We start from the raw sequence: 18,914 nt of genomic DNA, 5'->3' as shown, positions 1-18,914 counted from the left end.
TTGTATTGGGCCCTTAATTATCTGTTAATTCTGTATGTTGGGCCCAAGCCTGTTAGGGCGTAGCTTAGCACTATATATAGACGCTATGGCAAACCCTATTCTGTAATTCTGTTCTTGCCTCTCCTTAATAAAACTGCTCTCCCTCTTCCCGTGGACGTAGCCAATTTATTGGTGAACCACGTAAATCTGTTGTCTTGTTTTTCGCGTTTATATTTTCTCGTATTATCTCGAATTCCGCATAACATGCACAAACTTGACCTGTATAGTTTAAGTCTTTAATTAAAACTACTCTTTTTAACCTAATTTGCATTGCATATTCTTTATATAACTTTCAATGTTGCTAAAGCATCTCTACTAATTCCATGTTTTATGTTAAGGAAATCACATTTGAGAACGTAAATAGTTTCTGGGTAACCAAAAGAAAGTATAAGATATTAATATCATCGATGATAAAGGAATAAGGTCATCTTTTCTTTTAATTGAGTTGGAAAATCATCACATATACTCGCACCATTTTTTTCACGCGTATTTCCGCATTTACATGTCTTTTCTAGAAATCGTGTAAATTTCTCAATTTTTGTGTGTAATTAGCTCATGTATCTGGCTCCTAGAGCACCCAAAATCTTTTTTTCTCAAAATAATTTATGAGCACCTCCGTATAGAGTGGGGGAACCATCACTTATACTCACACAATTTTTTCATGTCCATTTTTGCATCTACAGGCCCTTTTTTAAAAATCACGTAAAAATTCCTCAATTTTTTGTATGTATTAGCCCATTGATATGATGCCCAGTGCACCCATTTTTTTTCTCAAAAAGCTTTATGATGACCTCTATATTGAGTAGGGAAACAATCACGTATATACTCGCACCATTTGTTCATGCCCATTTTCGCATCTACATGCCCTTTTAAGGAATCACACAAAAATCCTCAGTTTTTCATGTGTATTAGCCCACAATTCTGGCGCCCAGAGCACCAACGATTTTTTTCAAAAACAAATATGAGGACCTCCTTATAGACTCAAGGAATCAGCAGGTATACTCACACCATTTTATCAAGATCATTTTCACATCTACAAACCCCTTTTTTAGGAATTGCGCAAATTTCTCAATTTTTCGTGTTTATTAGCCCATGGATCTGGCATAGAAGCACCCGAAAAATTTTTCTAAAAAACTTTATGAGGACCTCTGTATTATATTTGTAACCATCACATATACTCATACCTATTTTTTCACGTCCATTTCATCATCTACAGACCCTTTTTAGGAATCATGCAAATTTCTCAATTTTTCATGTATATTAACTTATGGATCTGGCGCCGGCAGCACCCAAATTTTATTTCTAAAAAATCTTTATGAGGACCTCCATATAGAGTTGGAGAAACATCACGTATACTCACACCATTTTTTTATGCCTCGTTCCGTATATACAGGCCCTTTTTTGGAATCATATAAATCTTTCAATATTTCATGTGTATTGACCCATGGATCTAGTGTCTAGAGCACCCAATTTTATTTTTCAAAAAACTTTATGAGGAACTCCGTGTTGAGTTGGGGAACAATCTGGTATACTCACTTCATTTTTTCACGCCTATTCCGCATATACATACCCTTTTTAAGAATTACACAAATTTCTCAATTTTTTTATTGTATTAGTCCACGGTTCTAGCGCTCGGAGCACCCAAAATTTTATTCTAAAAAAATGTATGAGGACCTCCTTATGATTGGGGGAATCATCATCTATACTCACACTATTTTTTTGTAGCCTATTTTCGTATGTACAGACATTTTTTTTAGAATTTGTGCAATTTATATTATTTTTTTCATGTATACCCTATGGATCTAGCGCCAGTAGCACCTACTTTTTTTTCTCTCAAAAAGATTTATGAGGACCTCCGTATTTAGTTGGGTTATAATAACGTATACTTTCACCATTTTTCACGCTTATCTTCGCATTTACATGTCTTTTTTCAGAAATCGCGCAATTTACTCAATTCTTCGTGTGTATTAAGCCCAAGGATCTGGCGCTAGAACACCTAAAATATTTTTTCTCAAAAAAAATTATAAGGACCTCTGTATTGATTTGGGAAATATTATGTATAATCGCACCATTTTTTTCATGTTCGATTCCACATTTCTTGGCTCTTAATATATGAATTGCACTAATTTCTTTATTTTTTGCATGTATTAGCCCATGGATCTGGCGCCAGAAGCAACCAAAAATTTATTTTTAAAAACTTTTAGGAGGACCTCCGTGTTGAGTTGGGGATTATAAAATATACTCACATCATTTTTTTCACTCATTTTCCATTTACATGTCTTTTTTTTTGGAAGTTGTGCAAATCCCTCAATTTTCTATATATTAAGCCAATGGATCTAGTGCCTAGAGCAGCCAAAATATTTTTTCTCAAAATAATTTATGGGGACCTCCTTATTGAGTTGGGGAACCATCACATATACTAACACAATTTTTTATGTCCATTTACGCATGTACAAGCTCTCTTAAAAATCTTTTGTGTGTTCTGCCTGGAGCACCTAAAAAACTTTTCTTAAAAAATTTACGAGGACCTCTATTATTGACTTGGGAACAATCACGTATAGTCGTACTATTTTTTTCGCACCCATTTCCGCATCTATACATCGTTTATTAGAAATGACGCAAATTCCTTACTTTTTTGTGTGTTAATGCCCATAAATCTGGCGTCCGAAGCACCAAAAATTTTTATTTTCAAGAAACATCAGTAGGACATCATTATTGAGTTGGGAAACTATCACGTATTCTCATACTACTTTTCAAGCTTACTTTCGCATTTATAGGCCTTTTTTAGGTATTGCGCAAATTTCTCTATTTTTCGTGTGTATTAGACCACGGATCTGGCTTCTGCAGCACCCAAATTAATTTTATTCGGAAAACTTTATGAGGACCTTCATATTGAGTAACCGTCATGTATACTCACATCATTTTTCATGTTCATTTCTACATCTAGAGGCCCCTCTTTAGGAATTGCGCAAATTTCTCAATCTTTCATTTGTATTAGCCGATGGATCTAGTGCCTGGAGCACCAAATTTTTTTCTCAAATTATTTTATCAGGACCTCCGTATTAAGTTGGGGAACAATCAAATATACTTGCACCATTTTTTTACATGCAATTCTGCATCTACATGCCATTTTTAGGAATGATGCAAATTCCTCAATTTTTTGGGGCGTCATAGCCCACAGTTTTGAAGCCCATAGTACCCATATTTTTATTCTGAAAAATCTTTATGAGAACCTCCTTATTGAGTCAGGGAACCATCATGCATACGCACATTATTTTTTTCAAGCCCATTTGCTGCATCTACAGGCCGTTTCTGGGAATTGCTAAAATATCTCAATTTTTCATGTATATTAGCCGATGGATGGATTTGGCGCCTGTAGCTCCCAAAAAAATTCTCAAAAAACATTATGAAGATCTCCTTATTGAGTTGGAGAACCATTACGTATACGCACACCATTTTTTCACTTCTATTTCCGCATCTACCGACCCTTTTTTAAGAATCACACAAGTTCCTCAATTTTTCATGTGAGTAGCCGATGTATCTGGCGCTCGGAGAACCCAAATTTATTTTCTCAAAAAACTTTACGACAACCTCTGTATTGAGTTGCAAAACCATCATGTATACTCACATAATTTCTTTTATGCTCATTTCCGCATCTAGAGGCCTTTTTTTAGGAACCACGCAGATTCCTCAATTTTTCGTGTGTATTATCCCATGGATAAAGAACCTAGAGCACCGAAACTTTTTTCTCAATAAAATTTATGAGAAAAAAAAAGAGGGATATATGGTATAAGCGGCTTACAGAGATCTCCCAAGCCTACTATCATTATATTCTATCTATACGATTGACGGATTCATCCCCTATACCTAAATGTATTAAATCGTAATCTGATTCATCCTATTATACTAGATTAGATAAGTACCGCGGGGAAATACGTAAATGGATGGACTACCCGTATATTAATAGTTTGCACTTATGAATAAGACTAACACATCAATGATGAGGTCTAAGATAATTAGGAAAAGACCTTACAGTACCAGGATTAGTATGGACTACTCCGTATTTATATGGAGAACCAACTTGTATACTCAAACAATTTTTTTTCATGTCATTTCCGCAGCTATAGGCTTTTTTAAGGATTCACACAAATTCTTCATTTTTTCATGTCTATTAGTCCACAGATCTGGCGCTCGAAACACCCTAATTTTTTAACAAAAAAAGCATTACGAGTACCTCCGTATTGAGTTGGGAACAAACACGTATACTCACACCATTTTTCAGGTATGTTTCCGCATCTAGAGGCCCTTTATAGGAATTGGGCAAAGTCCTCAATTTTCGTGTGTATTAACCTATGGATCTAGGGCCTAGAGCACCAAAAAAAAATTTCAAAAAAACTTTATGAGGACATCCGTATTGAGTTGGGAAGCAATCACATATACTCGCACTTATTATTTCACTCCCATTTCCACATCTTCAAGCCCTTTTTAGAAATCGCCTAAATTCCTTAATTTTTCGTGTGTTGATGCCAACGGATCAAGGGCCTGGAGCAACAAACAATTTTCTCAAAAATTTTGTGAGGAACTCCTTATTAAGTTAAGTAACCATCATGTTTACTCACATTATTTTTTCAAGCACATTTTTGTATTTACTAATCCTTTGCTCAAATTCCTCAAACTTTTCATGCGTATAAGACCATGGATTTGGCGCCAGAGCACCCTAAATTTTTTTCTCAAAAATATTATGAGGACTTCGTATTGAATTGGGGAGCTATAACGTATACTCGCACCAATTATTTCACGCCCATTTGTGAATTTATAAGTCCTTTTTAGAAATCACAAATATTCCTAAATTTTCCTATGTATAATCTCATTGATCTGGCGCCTAAGTCACCCAAATTGTCTTTCTCAAAATAATTTATGAGGACCTCCGTATTGAGTTGGGGAACTATAACTTATACTCACACCATTTTTTCACGTCAATTTCATCATCTACAGGCCCATTTTTAGAATCTCACAAATTGCTCAATTTTCGGGTGTATTAGCCCGTGTGTGTCTGGAGCCCGAAGCACCCAAATTCTTTGTATCAAAAGCATTATGAAGAACTTAGTATTGAGTTTGGGAACCATCACGTATACTCACACTATTTCATTCACACACATTTCCGTATCTAGAGGCCCTTTTATTGGAATCATGCAAATTTCTCAATTTTTCGTGTGTATTAGCCCACGGATCTGGCGCACAAAACACCCCAATTTTTTCTTAAAAAACATTATGAGGACCTTTGTATTGAGTTGGAAACATTCATGTATACTCACACCATTTTTTGAGGCTCATTTGCGCATTTACATGCCTTTTTTANTTTTTTTAGGAATCGCATAAGTTCATCAATTTTTCATGTGTATTACTCCATGGATCTGGATCCCGAAGCACCCAAAATTATTTTTCTAAAAATACTTTATGAGGACATACTTATTGAGTAACCATCATGTATATTCACACTATTTTTTATATCCATTTCCTCAATTGCTCGCCCTTTTTTAGTAATTGCATAAATTTCTCAATTTTCTGTTTGTATTAGCCGATGAATATGGCTTTCGGAGAACCCAATCTTTTTTCCCAAAAAGCATTATAACAACCTCCATTTTGAGTTGGGGAACCATAACATATAATCACACTAAAATTTTCACGCCCATTTCTACATCTACAAGCCCTTTATTTAAAATTGCACAAATTCATCAATTTTTGCGTGTATAAGCCCATGGATCTGGCGTCAGGAACTCCAATATTTTTTCTCAAATAATTTTATCAGGACCTCCGTATTGAGTTGGGGAACCATCAGGTATACTCACACAATTTCTTTCACGTCCATTTTTTTATTTGATGGACTTTTTTTTGGAATCGCGCAAATTTCTCAATTTTTATGTGTATTAGCTCATGGATCTAGCGTCCGAAACACCCAATTAGTTTCCCAAAATTTTTTATAAGAACGTCTATATTGAGTTGGGGAACCATCGCGTATAATCTCACATATTTATTTTCACGTCCATTTCCGCATTCACATACCTTTTTTGGAATCGCAGAAATTCCTATGTTTTTCGTGTGTATTAGCCTATTGATCTGGTGCCCAAAGCACTCAAAAAAAATTCTCAAAAAATCTTTAAGGACTTCTATATTGAGTTAGGAACCGTCACGCATATTAAAACCATTTTTTTCACATCCATTTCAGCATCTAGAGGCCCTTTTTTAGGAATTACGCAAATTACTCAATTTTTTGTGTGTATTAGCCTGAAGAATTGGGGACCGAAACACTCCTTTTTTCCTCAAAGAACATTAAGAGGACTTTCGTATTAAGTTGGGAACCATCCTGTATAGTCACACTTTTTTTTTTCACTCTTATTTTCGCATCTACATGCCATTTTTAGGAATTGCGTGAATTCCTTAATTTTTCGTATGTATTAGCCAATGGATATGGTGTCCCGAGCACCCAAATTTCTCTTTCAAAAAATTTATAAGGACCTTTGTATAGAGTTAGGGAATCATCATGTATACTCAAATTATTTTTTCACGTCCATTTCCTCATCTACAGGCCCTTTTTTAGGAATCACGCAAATTTGTCAACTTTTAGAATGTATTTATAGCCCATAAATTTGGCGCCCGAAGCACCCAAATAAAGTTTCTCAAAAATAGTTATGAGGACCTACATATTGAGTTGGGGAACCATCAAATATACTCACACCACTTTTGAATCAACTTTCTCTTTTTAAGAAATTGCGCAAATTCCTTAATTTTTTCTGTGTCTATTAGCCATGGACCAAGTGCTCGGAGAACCCAAAATATTTTTATCAATAAAATTTATAAGGGCCTCTGTATTGAATTGGGGAACTATAACGTATACTTGGATTATTTCTCACATCCATATCTGCATCCACAGGCACTATTTAGGAATCGCACAAATTCCTCAAATTTTTGTTGTTATTAGGCCATGGATCAGGCGCCACAGAGCACCCAAAAGTTTTTGGTCAAAAAAATTTATGAGAACCTCTATATTAAATAGGAGAACTATCACATATACTCATACCTTTTTTTCCACGTCCAATTCTGCATCCAGAGGCCTTTTTTATGAATCGCGTAAATTTATCAATTTTTTCGTATGTATTAGCCCATAGATCTGGCGCCTGTAGCACCCTAAATTTTTTTTTTTGAAATTACGCAAATTCCTCATTTTTATTTTATCAGGTGCGGGAGCACCCTAAATACTATTTTCTAAAAACTTTATGAGGACCTCTGTATTGAGTTGGGGAACCATCATGTATACTTACGTCAATATTTTTACACCAATTTCTGCATCTACAAGCCCTTTTTAGGAATTACGCAAGTTAGTCAAGTTTTCTTGTGTAATTAGCCTATGGTTTTGGACTACAGAGTACCTAAATTGTTTTTCTCAAAAAAAAATTTTATGAGTACCTCCATATTGAATTTTGGGAACCATTATGTATTCTCGTACTATTTTTCACGCTAATTTCCACATCTAGAGGCCATTTTTTAAAAAGCGCGTAAATTTTTCAATTTTTCATGTTTATTAGCACATAGATCAACCGACCGAATCGCCTCAAATATCTTTCTCCTAACTGTAGTTACTTAAGTTCAAGTAGTAGACAGGCGAGGCCCACATTTCTCCTATCACATTTTAAGTAATGTTTCTATATTATGAGTTTGAAGTCAAATTGCAAAAACCAAATTTGATTAACATTTCTATTAAAAGGGCAATACAATTAAGTATGAATTAAAAATGGTCATTTGAACAACTCCATCCTAATGTTGCTCTTTAGTATACATAATTGAAGGAATATTGATTGTATTAAAGTGTTAAGGGAATACATGGGAGATATATATAGGAGATTTATTTAAACAAAAGCATATTTTGCATAAACTATTCAAATATTATCAAATTCATCATGTATTATGTTAATAGAAGTTTTGTCAATTAAATATCACTTAAAAGCATAATAACACAAAATACAAAGAAATTTTTTTCACAACAATACAAGTACATAATTACATAAAAATATGGGTTGCATACCAAATCCATTTTGGACAACCATACCTTAACTCCAAAATGAAAACGAAAAACTTAAAATCGTAATCTAACATAAAAAAGATCTAAAGAAATATATAAGTCATATCTTATACTGTTAAGTTTAACCGTTGAATTATACTGTAAGAAAACTTCTCTTGCTTGTTTTTTAATTTCAGAATAAATTAAAGCTATTTGTTCTTCTCCCCAGTTAGCTTCTTGACGACAACTCATATCATAATTTAGGAAGAAGAAAAAAGAATAGTAGATGATATAAAAAAAAGGAATGTGATGACCTAGGAAGCAATTAGCTGGCATTTTCATCTACCAAAATTTTTTAATGGGGCACATAAAATCATGATAGATACATTTATTTTAGTTTCTAAACTCAAAGAATCACAAACTTTGAAGAGTTTTATACATTATTGTTTTATGATAAGATAAATTTATGTTAATTTCAAAATTCAAAGAATCACAAAATTCGAAGAGTTCCATACATTATTGTTTTCTAGTCTAATTTAACCTATTTATTTACAATTATAATGTCATAACTAAAAACTAAAGTGTCGTTGTTGGATTTCATATTATACCATTATGTAATTAAATATTAGTATTTAAAAATAAATTAATCTATTTTGATTTAGTGGAGGGGCAAAATGATAATCCAACTTTGAAGGTTGGAGCTTCCCATTTATAATAATATATATAATTTACATATCTTTAGTAAGATTAGTATTAAATAATATATATATCCTGAGATTGCTCATGTTCTTACCTGCTGTTAGTTCTAGCATAGGTTCAGTTAAAACTATCTTAGCAGTTATATAAATTCAACTACATTGGGTTAGAGAGTGGCCACTTAGCAACACAAAAATTATTTAGATCCACAGCCCACCAAAGAATAAACAAGAATTGGTAGGGGCCGCGCGAAAGCAGGCCCCCTCAGCAACAAATTATAACATAGACTCGACCACTTGGGCCGACATTAGGCAAGCACCACTCCATAGTGCAATGAAGGCAACAAGCCTAGGACATGCCTTAATGATCACCAAATGACCCCGTCCAGTTAAGTATGTTACTTCATTCTAGTTGGCCCATTATTATACCTTTTCCTTCCATCTCCATCTTTTTTATTTGCCGATATGGGATATCTGGATTCTTCTGTATACATATTCAAGTTTTCATTGTTCAATAGATTAGTTATTAAAAAAAATAAAACTGTAGTCTTACCCAACAATAAGAGATAAACACACTTTAAGATACGAACTACTATAAGTACAAATTACAAAATATAAGTACTTCATGTTTCATGCTCCCAAACAATTATATTTGTAAATATGATTCAATTAAAGCTTGTCGAATTTCATATTGACTGATTTTTTAACTGATTTATATATGAACATATATAGGATTAGAAAGACTGATGAGTTCTTCAAGGTTTTGCACAAACTTGACCTGTATAGTTTAAGTCTTTAATTAAAACTACTCTTTTTAACCTAATTTGCATTGCATATTCTTTATATAACTTTCAATGTTGCTAAAGCATCTCTACTAATTCCATGTTTTATGTTAAGGAAATCACATTTGAGAACGTAAATAGTTTCTGGGTAACCAAAAGAAAGTATAAGATATTAATATCATCGATGATAAAGGAATAAGGTCATCTTTTCTTTTAATTGAGTTGGAAAATCATCACATATACTCGCACCATTTTTTTCACGCGTATTTCCGCATTTACATGTCTTTTCTAGAAATCGTGTAAATTTCTCAATTTTTGTGTGTAATTAGCTCATGTATCTGGCTCCTAGAGCACCCAAAATCTTTTTTTCTCAAAATAATTTATGAGCACCTCCGTATAGAGTGGGGGAACCATCACTTATACTCACACAATTTTTTCATGTCCATTTTTGCATCTACAGGCCCTCTTTTAAAAATCACGTAAAAATTCCTCAATTTTTCGTATGTATTAGCCCATTTATATGATGCCCAGTGCACCCATTTTTTTTCTCAAAAAGCTTTATGATGACCTCTATATTGAGTAGGGAAACAATCACGTATATACTCGCACCATTTGTTCATGCCCATTTTCCCATCTACAAGCCCTTTTAAGGAATCACACAAAAATCCTCAGTTTTCATGTGTATTAGCCCACTATTCTGGCGCCCAGAGCACCAACGATTTTATTCAAAAACAAATATGAGGACCTCCTTATAGAGTCCAGGAATCAGCAGGTATACTCACACCATTTTTTCAAGATCATTTTCACATCTACAAACCCCTTTTTTAGGAATTGCGCAAATTTCTCAATTTTTCGTGTTTATTAGCCCATGGATCTGGCATAGAAGCACCCGAAAAATTTTTCTAAAAAACTTTATGAGGACCTCTGTATTATATTTGTAACCATCACATATACTCATACCTATTTTTTCACGTCCATTTCATCATCTACAGACCCTTTTTAGGAATCATGCAAATTTCTCAATTTTTCATGTATATTAACTTATGGATCTGGCGCCGGCAGCACCCAAATTTTATTTCTAAAAAATCTTTATGAGGACCTCCATATAGAGTTGGAGAAACATCACGTATACTCACACCATTTTTTTATGCCTCGTTCCGTATATACAGGACCTTTTTTGGGAATCATATAAATCTTTCAATATTTCATGTGTATTGACCCATTGATCTAGTGTCTAGAGCACCCAATTTTATTTTTCAAAAAACTTTATGAGGAACTCCGTGTTGAGTTGGGGAACAATCTGGTATACTCACTTCATTTTTTCACGCCTATTCCGCATATACATACCCTTTTTAAGAATTACACAAATTTCTCAATTTTTTTATTGTATTAGTCCACGGTTCTAGCGCTCGGAGCACCCAAAATTTTATTCTAAAAAAATGTATGAGGACCTCCTTATTGATTTGGGGAATCATCATCTATACTCACACTATTTTTTTGTAGCCTATTTTCGTATGTACAGACATTTTTTTATAATTTGTGCAATTTATATTGTTTTTTTCATGTATACCCTATGGATCTAGCGCCAGGAGCACCTACTTTTTTTTCTCTCAAAAAGATTTATGAGGACCTCCGTATTTAGTTGGGTTATCATAACGTATACTTTCACCATGTTTCATGCTTATCTTCGCATTTACATGTCTTTTTTCAGAAATCGCGCAATTTACTCAATTCTTCGTGTGTATTAAGCCCAAGGATCTGGCGCTAGAACCACCTAAAATATTTTTTCTCAAAAAAAATTATACGGACCTCTGTATTGATTTGGGAAATATTATGTATAATCGCACCATTTTTTTCATGTTCGATTCCACATTTCTAGGCTCTTAATATATGAATTGCACTAATTTCTTGATTTTTTGCATGTATTAGCCCATGGATCTGGCGCCAGAAGCAACCAAAAATTTATTTTTAAAAACTTTTAGGAGGACCTCCGTGTTGAGTTGGGGATTATAAAATATACTCACATCATTTTTTTCACTCATTTTCCATTTACATGTCTTTTTTTTTGGAAGTTGTGCAAATCCCTCAATTTTCTATATATTAAGCCAATAGTGCCTAGAGCAGCCAAAATATTTTTTCTCAAAATAATTTATGAGGACCTCCTTATTGAGTCAGGGAACCATCATGCATACGCACATTATTTTTTTCAAACCCATTTGCTGCATCTACAAGCCGTTTCTGGGAATTGCTAAAATATCTCAATTTTTCATGTGTATTAGCCAATGCATGGATTTGGCGCCTGTAGCTCCCAAAAAAATTCTCAAAAAACATTATGAAGATCTCCTTATTGAGTTGGAGAACCATTACGTATACGCACACCATTTTTTCACTTCTATTTCCGCATCCACCGACCCTTTTTTAAGAATCACACAAGTTCCTCAATTTTTCATGTGTAGTAGCCGATGGATCTGGCGCTCGGAGAACCCAAATTTATTTTCTAAAAAAACTTTATGACAACCTCTGTATTGAGTTGCAAAATCATCATGTATACTCACATAATTTCTTTTATGCTCATTTCCGCATCTAGAGGCCTTTTTTTAGGAACCACGCAGATTCCTCAATTTTTCGTGTGTATTATCCCATGGATAAAGAACCTAGAGCACCGAAACTTTTTTCTCAATAAAATTTATGAGAAAAAAAAAGAGGGATATATGGTATAAGCGGCTTACAGAGATCTCCCAAGCCTACTATCATTATATTCTATCTATACGATTGACGGATTCATCCCCTATACCTAAATGTATTAAATCGTAATCTGATTCATCCTATTATACTAGATTAGATAAGTATCGCGGGGAAATACGTAAATGGATGGATTACCCGTATATTTATAGTTTGCACTTATGAATAAGACTAACACATCAATGATGAGGTCTAAGATAATTAGGAAAAGACCTTACAGTACCAGGATTAGTATGGACTACTCCGTATTTATATGGAGAACCAACTTGTATACTCAAACAATTTTTTTCATGTCATTTCCGCAGCTATAGGCTTTTTTGCGGATTCACACAAATTCTTCATTTTTTCATGTCTATTAGTCCACAGATCTGGCGCTCGAAACACCCTAATTTTTTAACAAAAAAAGCATTACGAGTACCTCCGTATTGAGTTGGGAACCAACACGTATACTCACACCATTTTTCAGGTATGTTTCCGCATCTAGAGGCCCTTTATAGGAATTGGGCAAAGTCCTCAATTTTCGTGTGTATTAACCTATGGATCTAGGGCCTAGAGCACCAAAAAAAAATTTCAAAAAAACTTTATGAGGACATCCGTATTGAGTTGGGAAGCAATCACATATACTCGCACTTATTATTTCACTCCCATTTCCACATCTTCAAGCCCTTTTTAGAAATCGCCTAAATTCCTTAATTTTTCGTGTGTTGATGCCAACGGATCAAGGGCCTGGAGCAACAAACAATTTTCTCAAAAATTTTGTGAGGAACTCCTTATTAAGTTGGGTAACCATCATGTTTACTCACATTATTTTTTCAAGCACATTTTTGTATTTACTAATCCTTTGCTCAAATTCCTCAAACTTTTCATGCGTATAAGACCATGGATTTGGAGGCCAGAGCACCCTAAATTTTTTTCTCAAAAATATTATGAGGACTTCGTATTGAATTGGGGAGCTATAACGTATACTCGCACCAATTATTTCACGCCCATTTGTGAATTTATAAGTCCTTTTTAGAAATCACAAATATTCCTAAATTTTCCTATGTATAATCTCATTGATCTGGCGCCTAAGTCACCCAAATTGTCTTTCTCAAAATAATTTATGAGGACCTCCGTATTGAGTTGGGGAACTATAACTTATACTCACACCATTTTTTCACGTCAATTTCATCATCTACAGGCCCATTTTTAGAATCTCACAAATTGCTCAATTTTCGGGTGTATTAGCCCGTGTGTGTCTGGAGCCCGAAGCACCCAAATTCTTTGTATCAAAAGCATTATGAAGAACTTAGTATTGAGTTTGGGAACCATCACGTATACTCACACTATTTCATTCACACACATTTCCGTATCTAGAGGCCCTTTTATTGGAATCATGCAAATTTCTCAATTTTTCGTGTGTATTAGCCCACGGATCTGGCGCACAAAACACCCCAATTTTTTCTTAAAAAAACATTATGAGGACCTTTGTATTGAGTTGGAAACATTCATGTATACTCACACCATTTTTTGAAGCTCATTTGCGCATTTACATGCCTTTTTTTAGGAATCGCATAAGTTCATCAATTTTTCATGTGTATTACTCCATGGATCTGGATCCCGAAGCACCCAAAATTATTTTTCTAAAAATACTTTATGAGGACATACTTATTGAGTAACCATCATGTATATTCACACTATTTTTTATATCCATTTCCTCAATTACTCGCCCTTTTTTAGTAATTGCATAAATTTCTCAATTTTCTGTTTGTATTAGCCGATGAATATGGCTTTCGGAGAACCCAATCTTTTTTCCCAAAAAGATTATAACAACCTCCATATTGAGTTGGGGAACCATAACATATAATCACACTAAAATTTTCACGCCCATTTCTACATCTACAAGCCCTTTATTTAAAATTGCACAAATTCATCAATTTTTGCGTGTATAAGCCCATGGATCTGGCGTCAGGAACTCCAATATTTTTTCTCAAATAATTTTATCAGGACCTCCGTATTGAGTTGGGGAACCATCAGGTATACTCACACAATTTCTTTCACGCCCATTTTTTTATTTGATGGACTTTTTTTTGGAATCGCGCAAATTTCTCAATTATTATGTGTATTAGCTCATGGATCTAGCGTCCGAAACACCCAATTAGTTTCCCAAAATTTTTTATAAGAACGTCTATATTGAGTTGGGGAACCATCGCGTATAATCTCACATATTTATTTTCACGTCCATTTCCGCATTCACATACCTTTTATGGAATCGCAGAAATTCCTATGTTTTTCGTGTGTATTAGCCTATTGATCTGGTGCCCAAAGCACTCAAAAAAAATTCTCAAAAAATCTTTAAGGACTTCTATATTGAGTTGGGAACCGTCACGCATATTAAAACCATTTTTTTCACATCCATTTCAGCATCTAGAGGCCCTTTTTTAAGAATTACGCAAATTACTCAATTTTTTGTGTGTATTAGCCTGAAGAATTGGGGACCGAAACACTCCTTTTTTCCTCAAAGAACATTAAGAGGACTTTCGTATTAAGTTGGGAACCATCCTGTATAGTCACACTTTTTTTTTTCACTCTTATTTTCGCATCTACATGCCATTTTTAGGAATTGCGTGAATTCCTTAATTTTTCGTATGTATTAGCCCATGGATATGGTGTCTCGAGCACCCAAATTTCTCTTTCAAAAAATTTATAAGGACCTTTGTATAGAGTTAGGGAATCATCATGTATACTCAAATTATTTTTTAACGTCCTTTTCCTCATCTACAGGCCCTTTTTTAGGAATCACGCAAATTTGTCAACTTTTAGAATGTATTAATTAGCCCATAAATTTGGCGCCCGAAGAACCCAAATAAAGTTTCTCAAAAACATTTATGAGGACCTACATATTGAGTTGGGGAACCATCAAATATACTCACACCACTTTTGAATCAACTTTCTCTTTTTAAGAAATTGCGCAAATTCTTTAATTTTTTCTGTGTCTATTAGCCATGGACCAAGTGCTCGGAGAACCCAAAATATTTTTATCAATAAAATTTATAAGGGCCTCTGTATTGAATTGGGGAACTATAACGTATACTCGGATTATTTCTCACATCCATATCTGCATCCACAGGCACTATTTAGGAATCGCACAAATTCCTCAAATTTTTGTTGTTATTAGGCCATGGATCAGGCGCCACAGAGCACCCAAAAGTTTTTGGTCAAAAAAATTTATGAGAACCTCTATATTAAATAGGAGAACTATCACATATACTCATACCTTTTTTTCCACGTCCAATTCTGCATCCAGAGGCCTTTTTTATGAATCGCGTAAATTTATCAATTTTTCGTATGTATTAGCCCATAGATCTGGCGCCTGTAGCACCCTAAATTATTTTTTTGAAATTACGCAAATTCCTCATTTTTATTTTATCAGGTGCGGGAGCACCCTAAATACTATTTTCTAAAAACTTTATGAGGACCTCTGTATTGAGTTGGGGAACCATCATGTATACTTACGTCAATATTTTTACACCAATTTCTGCATCTACAAGCCCTTTTTAGGAGTTACGCAAGTTAGTCAAGTTTTCTTGTGTAATTAGCCTATGGTTTTGGACTACAGAGTACCTAAATTGTTTTTCTCAAAAAAAAAACTTTATGAGTACCTCCATATTGAATTTTGGGAACCATTATGTATTCTCGTACTATTTTTCACGCTAATTTCCACATCTAGAGGCCATTTTTTAAAAAGCGCGTAAATTTTTCAATTTTTCATGTTTATTAGCACATAGATCAACCGACCGAATCGCCTCAAATATCTTTCTCCTAACTGTAGTTACTTAAGTTCAAGTAGTAGACAGGCGAGGCCCACATTTCTCCTATCACATTTTAAGTAATGTTTCTATATTATGAGTTTGAAGTCAAATTGCAAAAACCAAATTTGATTAACATTCCTATTAAAAGGGAAATACAATTAAGTATGAATTAAAAATGGTCATTTGAACAACTCCATCCTAATGTTGCTCTTTAGTATACATAATAATTCATGAGATTATTCATAATCTTACATACTGTTAGTTATAGCATAGGTCCAGCTAAACTATCTTAGCAGCAGTAATATAGCATAACAGAATATCTGTTCAACTACGTTTGGCTAGAATATCAGAAGTCCATTAAAACCAAAGATTAAACTAGAATTGGCCTGGGCCGCACAAACGCAGGCCCCCTCAGCAACAAATTATGACGTAGGCTCAACCACTTGGGCCGACCTTAGGCAGGCACCCCTCCAAAGTGCAATGTAGGTCACAAGCGTAGTCCATGGATCTTCATGATCACCCATTGACCCCATCCAGGTAAGTATGTTTATTAATCCTACTTGGCTCACTATTGGCCGATGTGGGATAACTGGGTTCTTCTGTATCCATATTTAAATTTTCATTGTTAAATTGATTTGATATTAAAAAGAAGATAAAACATAAATTTAGCTAATTATCTCAACGATTGTAGCCATAGCCAACATTAAGAGAGAAACACACTTTAAGATATAAACTAAATAAAATTACTTCGTGATTAGTGCTCTCAATTCCCAAACTATTACTACTTTCACTCGTGTCTATAACTATGGTTCATTTCAGGCTTGTAGAGTTTCATATGACTGTTATTTAAACTAGGATTAGAAAGTGTACTGAGTTCTTCAATACTAAGTAGCTTGGTATATTTCGCCAAAAAGGAAAAATGATGCATTGATTAGTTGCAAGCTAAGTATGCTCGTTACAGTCTTACACAAACTCCATCAGTCTAGTTTAAGTCTTTAATTAATACTACTCTTTTTTATCCAAATTTGCATTGCATACCCGATACTCTCATGAAGCCCACACACAAACTTGGTACCCGAGACAACAATGATGATTTGAAAAAACTCTCATATAACTTTTGATGATGAAAACATGAACCAGGTTCACATACATGTTCCAAAAATAAAATTAAGAGGCGGGAAGAGATCACTCATAAAATAGGAAAACATGTTCAAAACATCAATCCAAGTTAAACTGGGAGAAGAATGAAGGCGACTAAGGTTTAATTAAACTCTATACAAGCATAAAGCTAAAGAAGAAAACAATTGTCTTTCGCAAAATCACAAATCAAGAGAATTTTTCAAGTGAAGGCCGAACATTCAACAATATCAATAAAGCGGAAGAAAGAAGTACTAGAGTTGGGATTTCTTTCTGATGTTTTGGTTCATCTTGGAATTAGTGTTTAGGACTTCTTTTTCTCAAGTTATCATTCATGGCGAGCTTCCTACTCCAGCCTTTACAGCAATCCATTATTTTTAATGGAAAGGCAATCCTTGTTAGCATTTGGTAAGATAATAGCTACCTCTGGGTAAAAGTCGTTACGTTTTTCACAAGGATTTTTAGAGACTGTAAGGGGGAGGTCATTCAGAATGGATAATATAGACATTGGGACACTCTACATATACTATATATAGTAAGTGCTTTCATTGACTCCAAATAAAAATCCACAAACCATCACCATCACCATGGAATTAAAGCACATACACTTTCGAGCAAGGATTAACCATAAAAAGTCTCGAGACCCAAATGATAGCAATCAGACACTAAACAACAGAGCACAAGTTGATAATGTCATAAGTTGTAGCGAATTTAAAAAGAAATTTAAACAATTTGATCTAACAAGCAACTTTGTCTTCAAACTGCTAAGCACCAGCTACAGTTAATATACATGATCAGAGAAACACGCTTGCATCATAACTTCGCTCTCAAAACATGGCAAGTCCTACACAAAAGTATAGTTCCACAATTTAGTAACTTTGTATAACCGTTTGTTATGGTCATCGATAATAAAAGGGTCAAGCGCACCAAAGGTTTGTACCTGTAAATACACATAGTTTCAACAATCCCCTCCAGCTGACGTCACACCAGGATTGCGAGCAAATTGCAGCATTAAGTTGCCTGAATCATGCTCATCAAGGTCGAATTTATAACCTGCAAGATTTGATTAGTTTTACTACACCATTATCCCAACAAATTTCTCTTTCCTAGATCGATGTACACTAGCAAATTGTCCGACAATTTTCTGTCAAGCATTCATGAAATGTCCTTCAACTTGTACGAAAATTTTAGAATATTCACACAACATTGATTTTGTTTAGTACTCTGATTAATTATAAATTGAGCATTCATAATTATGAGGTAGAAAAAAGAGAGTGTGAAGCTCACCTTGTAAGGCATCCATTGCAGCAGCTGCATCAAGCGGACTCACAAAATCAACAAAGCAATGAATCAAGGTATTGACTCCAGGCTGCATATAAGTTGATAATCAGTAGACAGAATTTTTAATTAGTAGATGATGATGTGAAACGTATATATTCTTACATATATTGATGGTTCTGGTACGAGCCTAACTTCTTTGTAACCTCCAAAATGGCGGAATATGTCTGCAAAAACTGAAGTAAAGGGAAAACCTAGAATGGGCCATAAATAAAACAATAAGCTAATTTCCACACAAGAAAAGGATACGTGCCACCTCTCTTGTTGTACAGTCCTCAGGCAAACCCTCTACATACAATGTACTGCTAGCATTTGGAGGAAGCATATCTTCTGG

The 18,914-nt window shown here is 34.3% G+C and overlaps 1 protein-coding gene and 2 non-coding genes across 3 annotated transcripts in view; all 3 read right to left on the bottom strand.

Moving 5' to 3' along the window:
• Nucleotides 1–9,028: 9,028 nt before the first annotated feature.
• Nucleotides 9,029–9,187, bottom strand: LOC114077716. The gene has a single exon (XR_003579089.1). It is a non-coding gene; the product is annotated as a U1 spliceosomal RNA (small nuclear RNA).
• A 7,303-nt stretch (nucleotides 9,188–16,490) lies between these two features.
• LOC114077714 lies at nucleotides 16,491–16,650 on the bottom strand. Its single transcript, XR_003579087.1, has one exon. It is a non-coding gene; the product is annotated as a U1 spliceosomal RNA (small nuclear RNA).
• A 1,140-nt stretch (nucleotides 16,651–17,790) lies between these two features.
• The window catches only part of LOC107021898 (RNA-binding protein 1-like), an 8,852-nt gene continuing 7,728 nt past the window's right edge, over nucleotides 17,791–18,914 (bottom strand). Inside the window, exons 6-10 of the mRNA XM_027917947.1 lie at nucleotides 18,830–18,910; nucleotides 18,686–18,747; nucleotides 18,530–18,611; nucleotides 18,183–18,295; nucleotides 17,791–18,086 (exon numbers count right to left, since the gene is read on the bottom strand). Of these exons, the coding sequence (XP_027773748.1) occupies nucleotides 18,201–18,295; nucleotides 18,530–18,611; nucleotides 18,686–18,747; nucleotides 18,830–18,910 (320 nt within the window). The 3' untranslated portion in view covers nucleotides 17,791–18,086; nucleotides 18,183–18,200. The remainder of the gene's footprint in view (nucleotides 18,087–18,182; nucleotides 18,296–18,529; nucleotides 18,612–18,685; nucleotides 18,748–18,829; nucleotides 18,911–18,914) is intronic.

This window comes from Solanum pennellii, chromosome 6 (assembly GCF_001406875.1).
Source record: "Solanum pennellii chromosome 6, SPENNV200".
Classification (NCBI taxonomy): domain Eukaryota; kingdom Viridiplantae; phylum Streptophyta; class Magnoliopsida; order Solanales; family Solanaceae; genus Solanum; species Solanum pennellii.
Note: the sequence above shows the minus strand (reverse complement) of the source record. Positions and strands in the feature narration are given on the sequence as shown.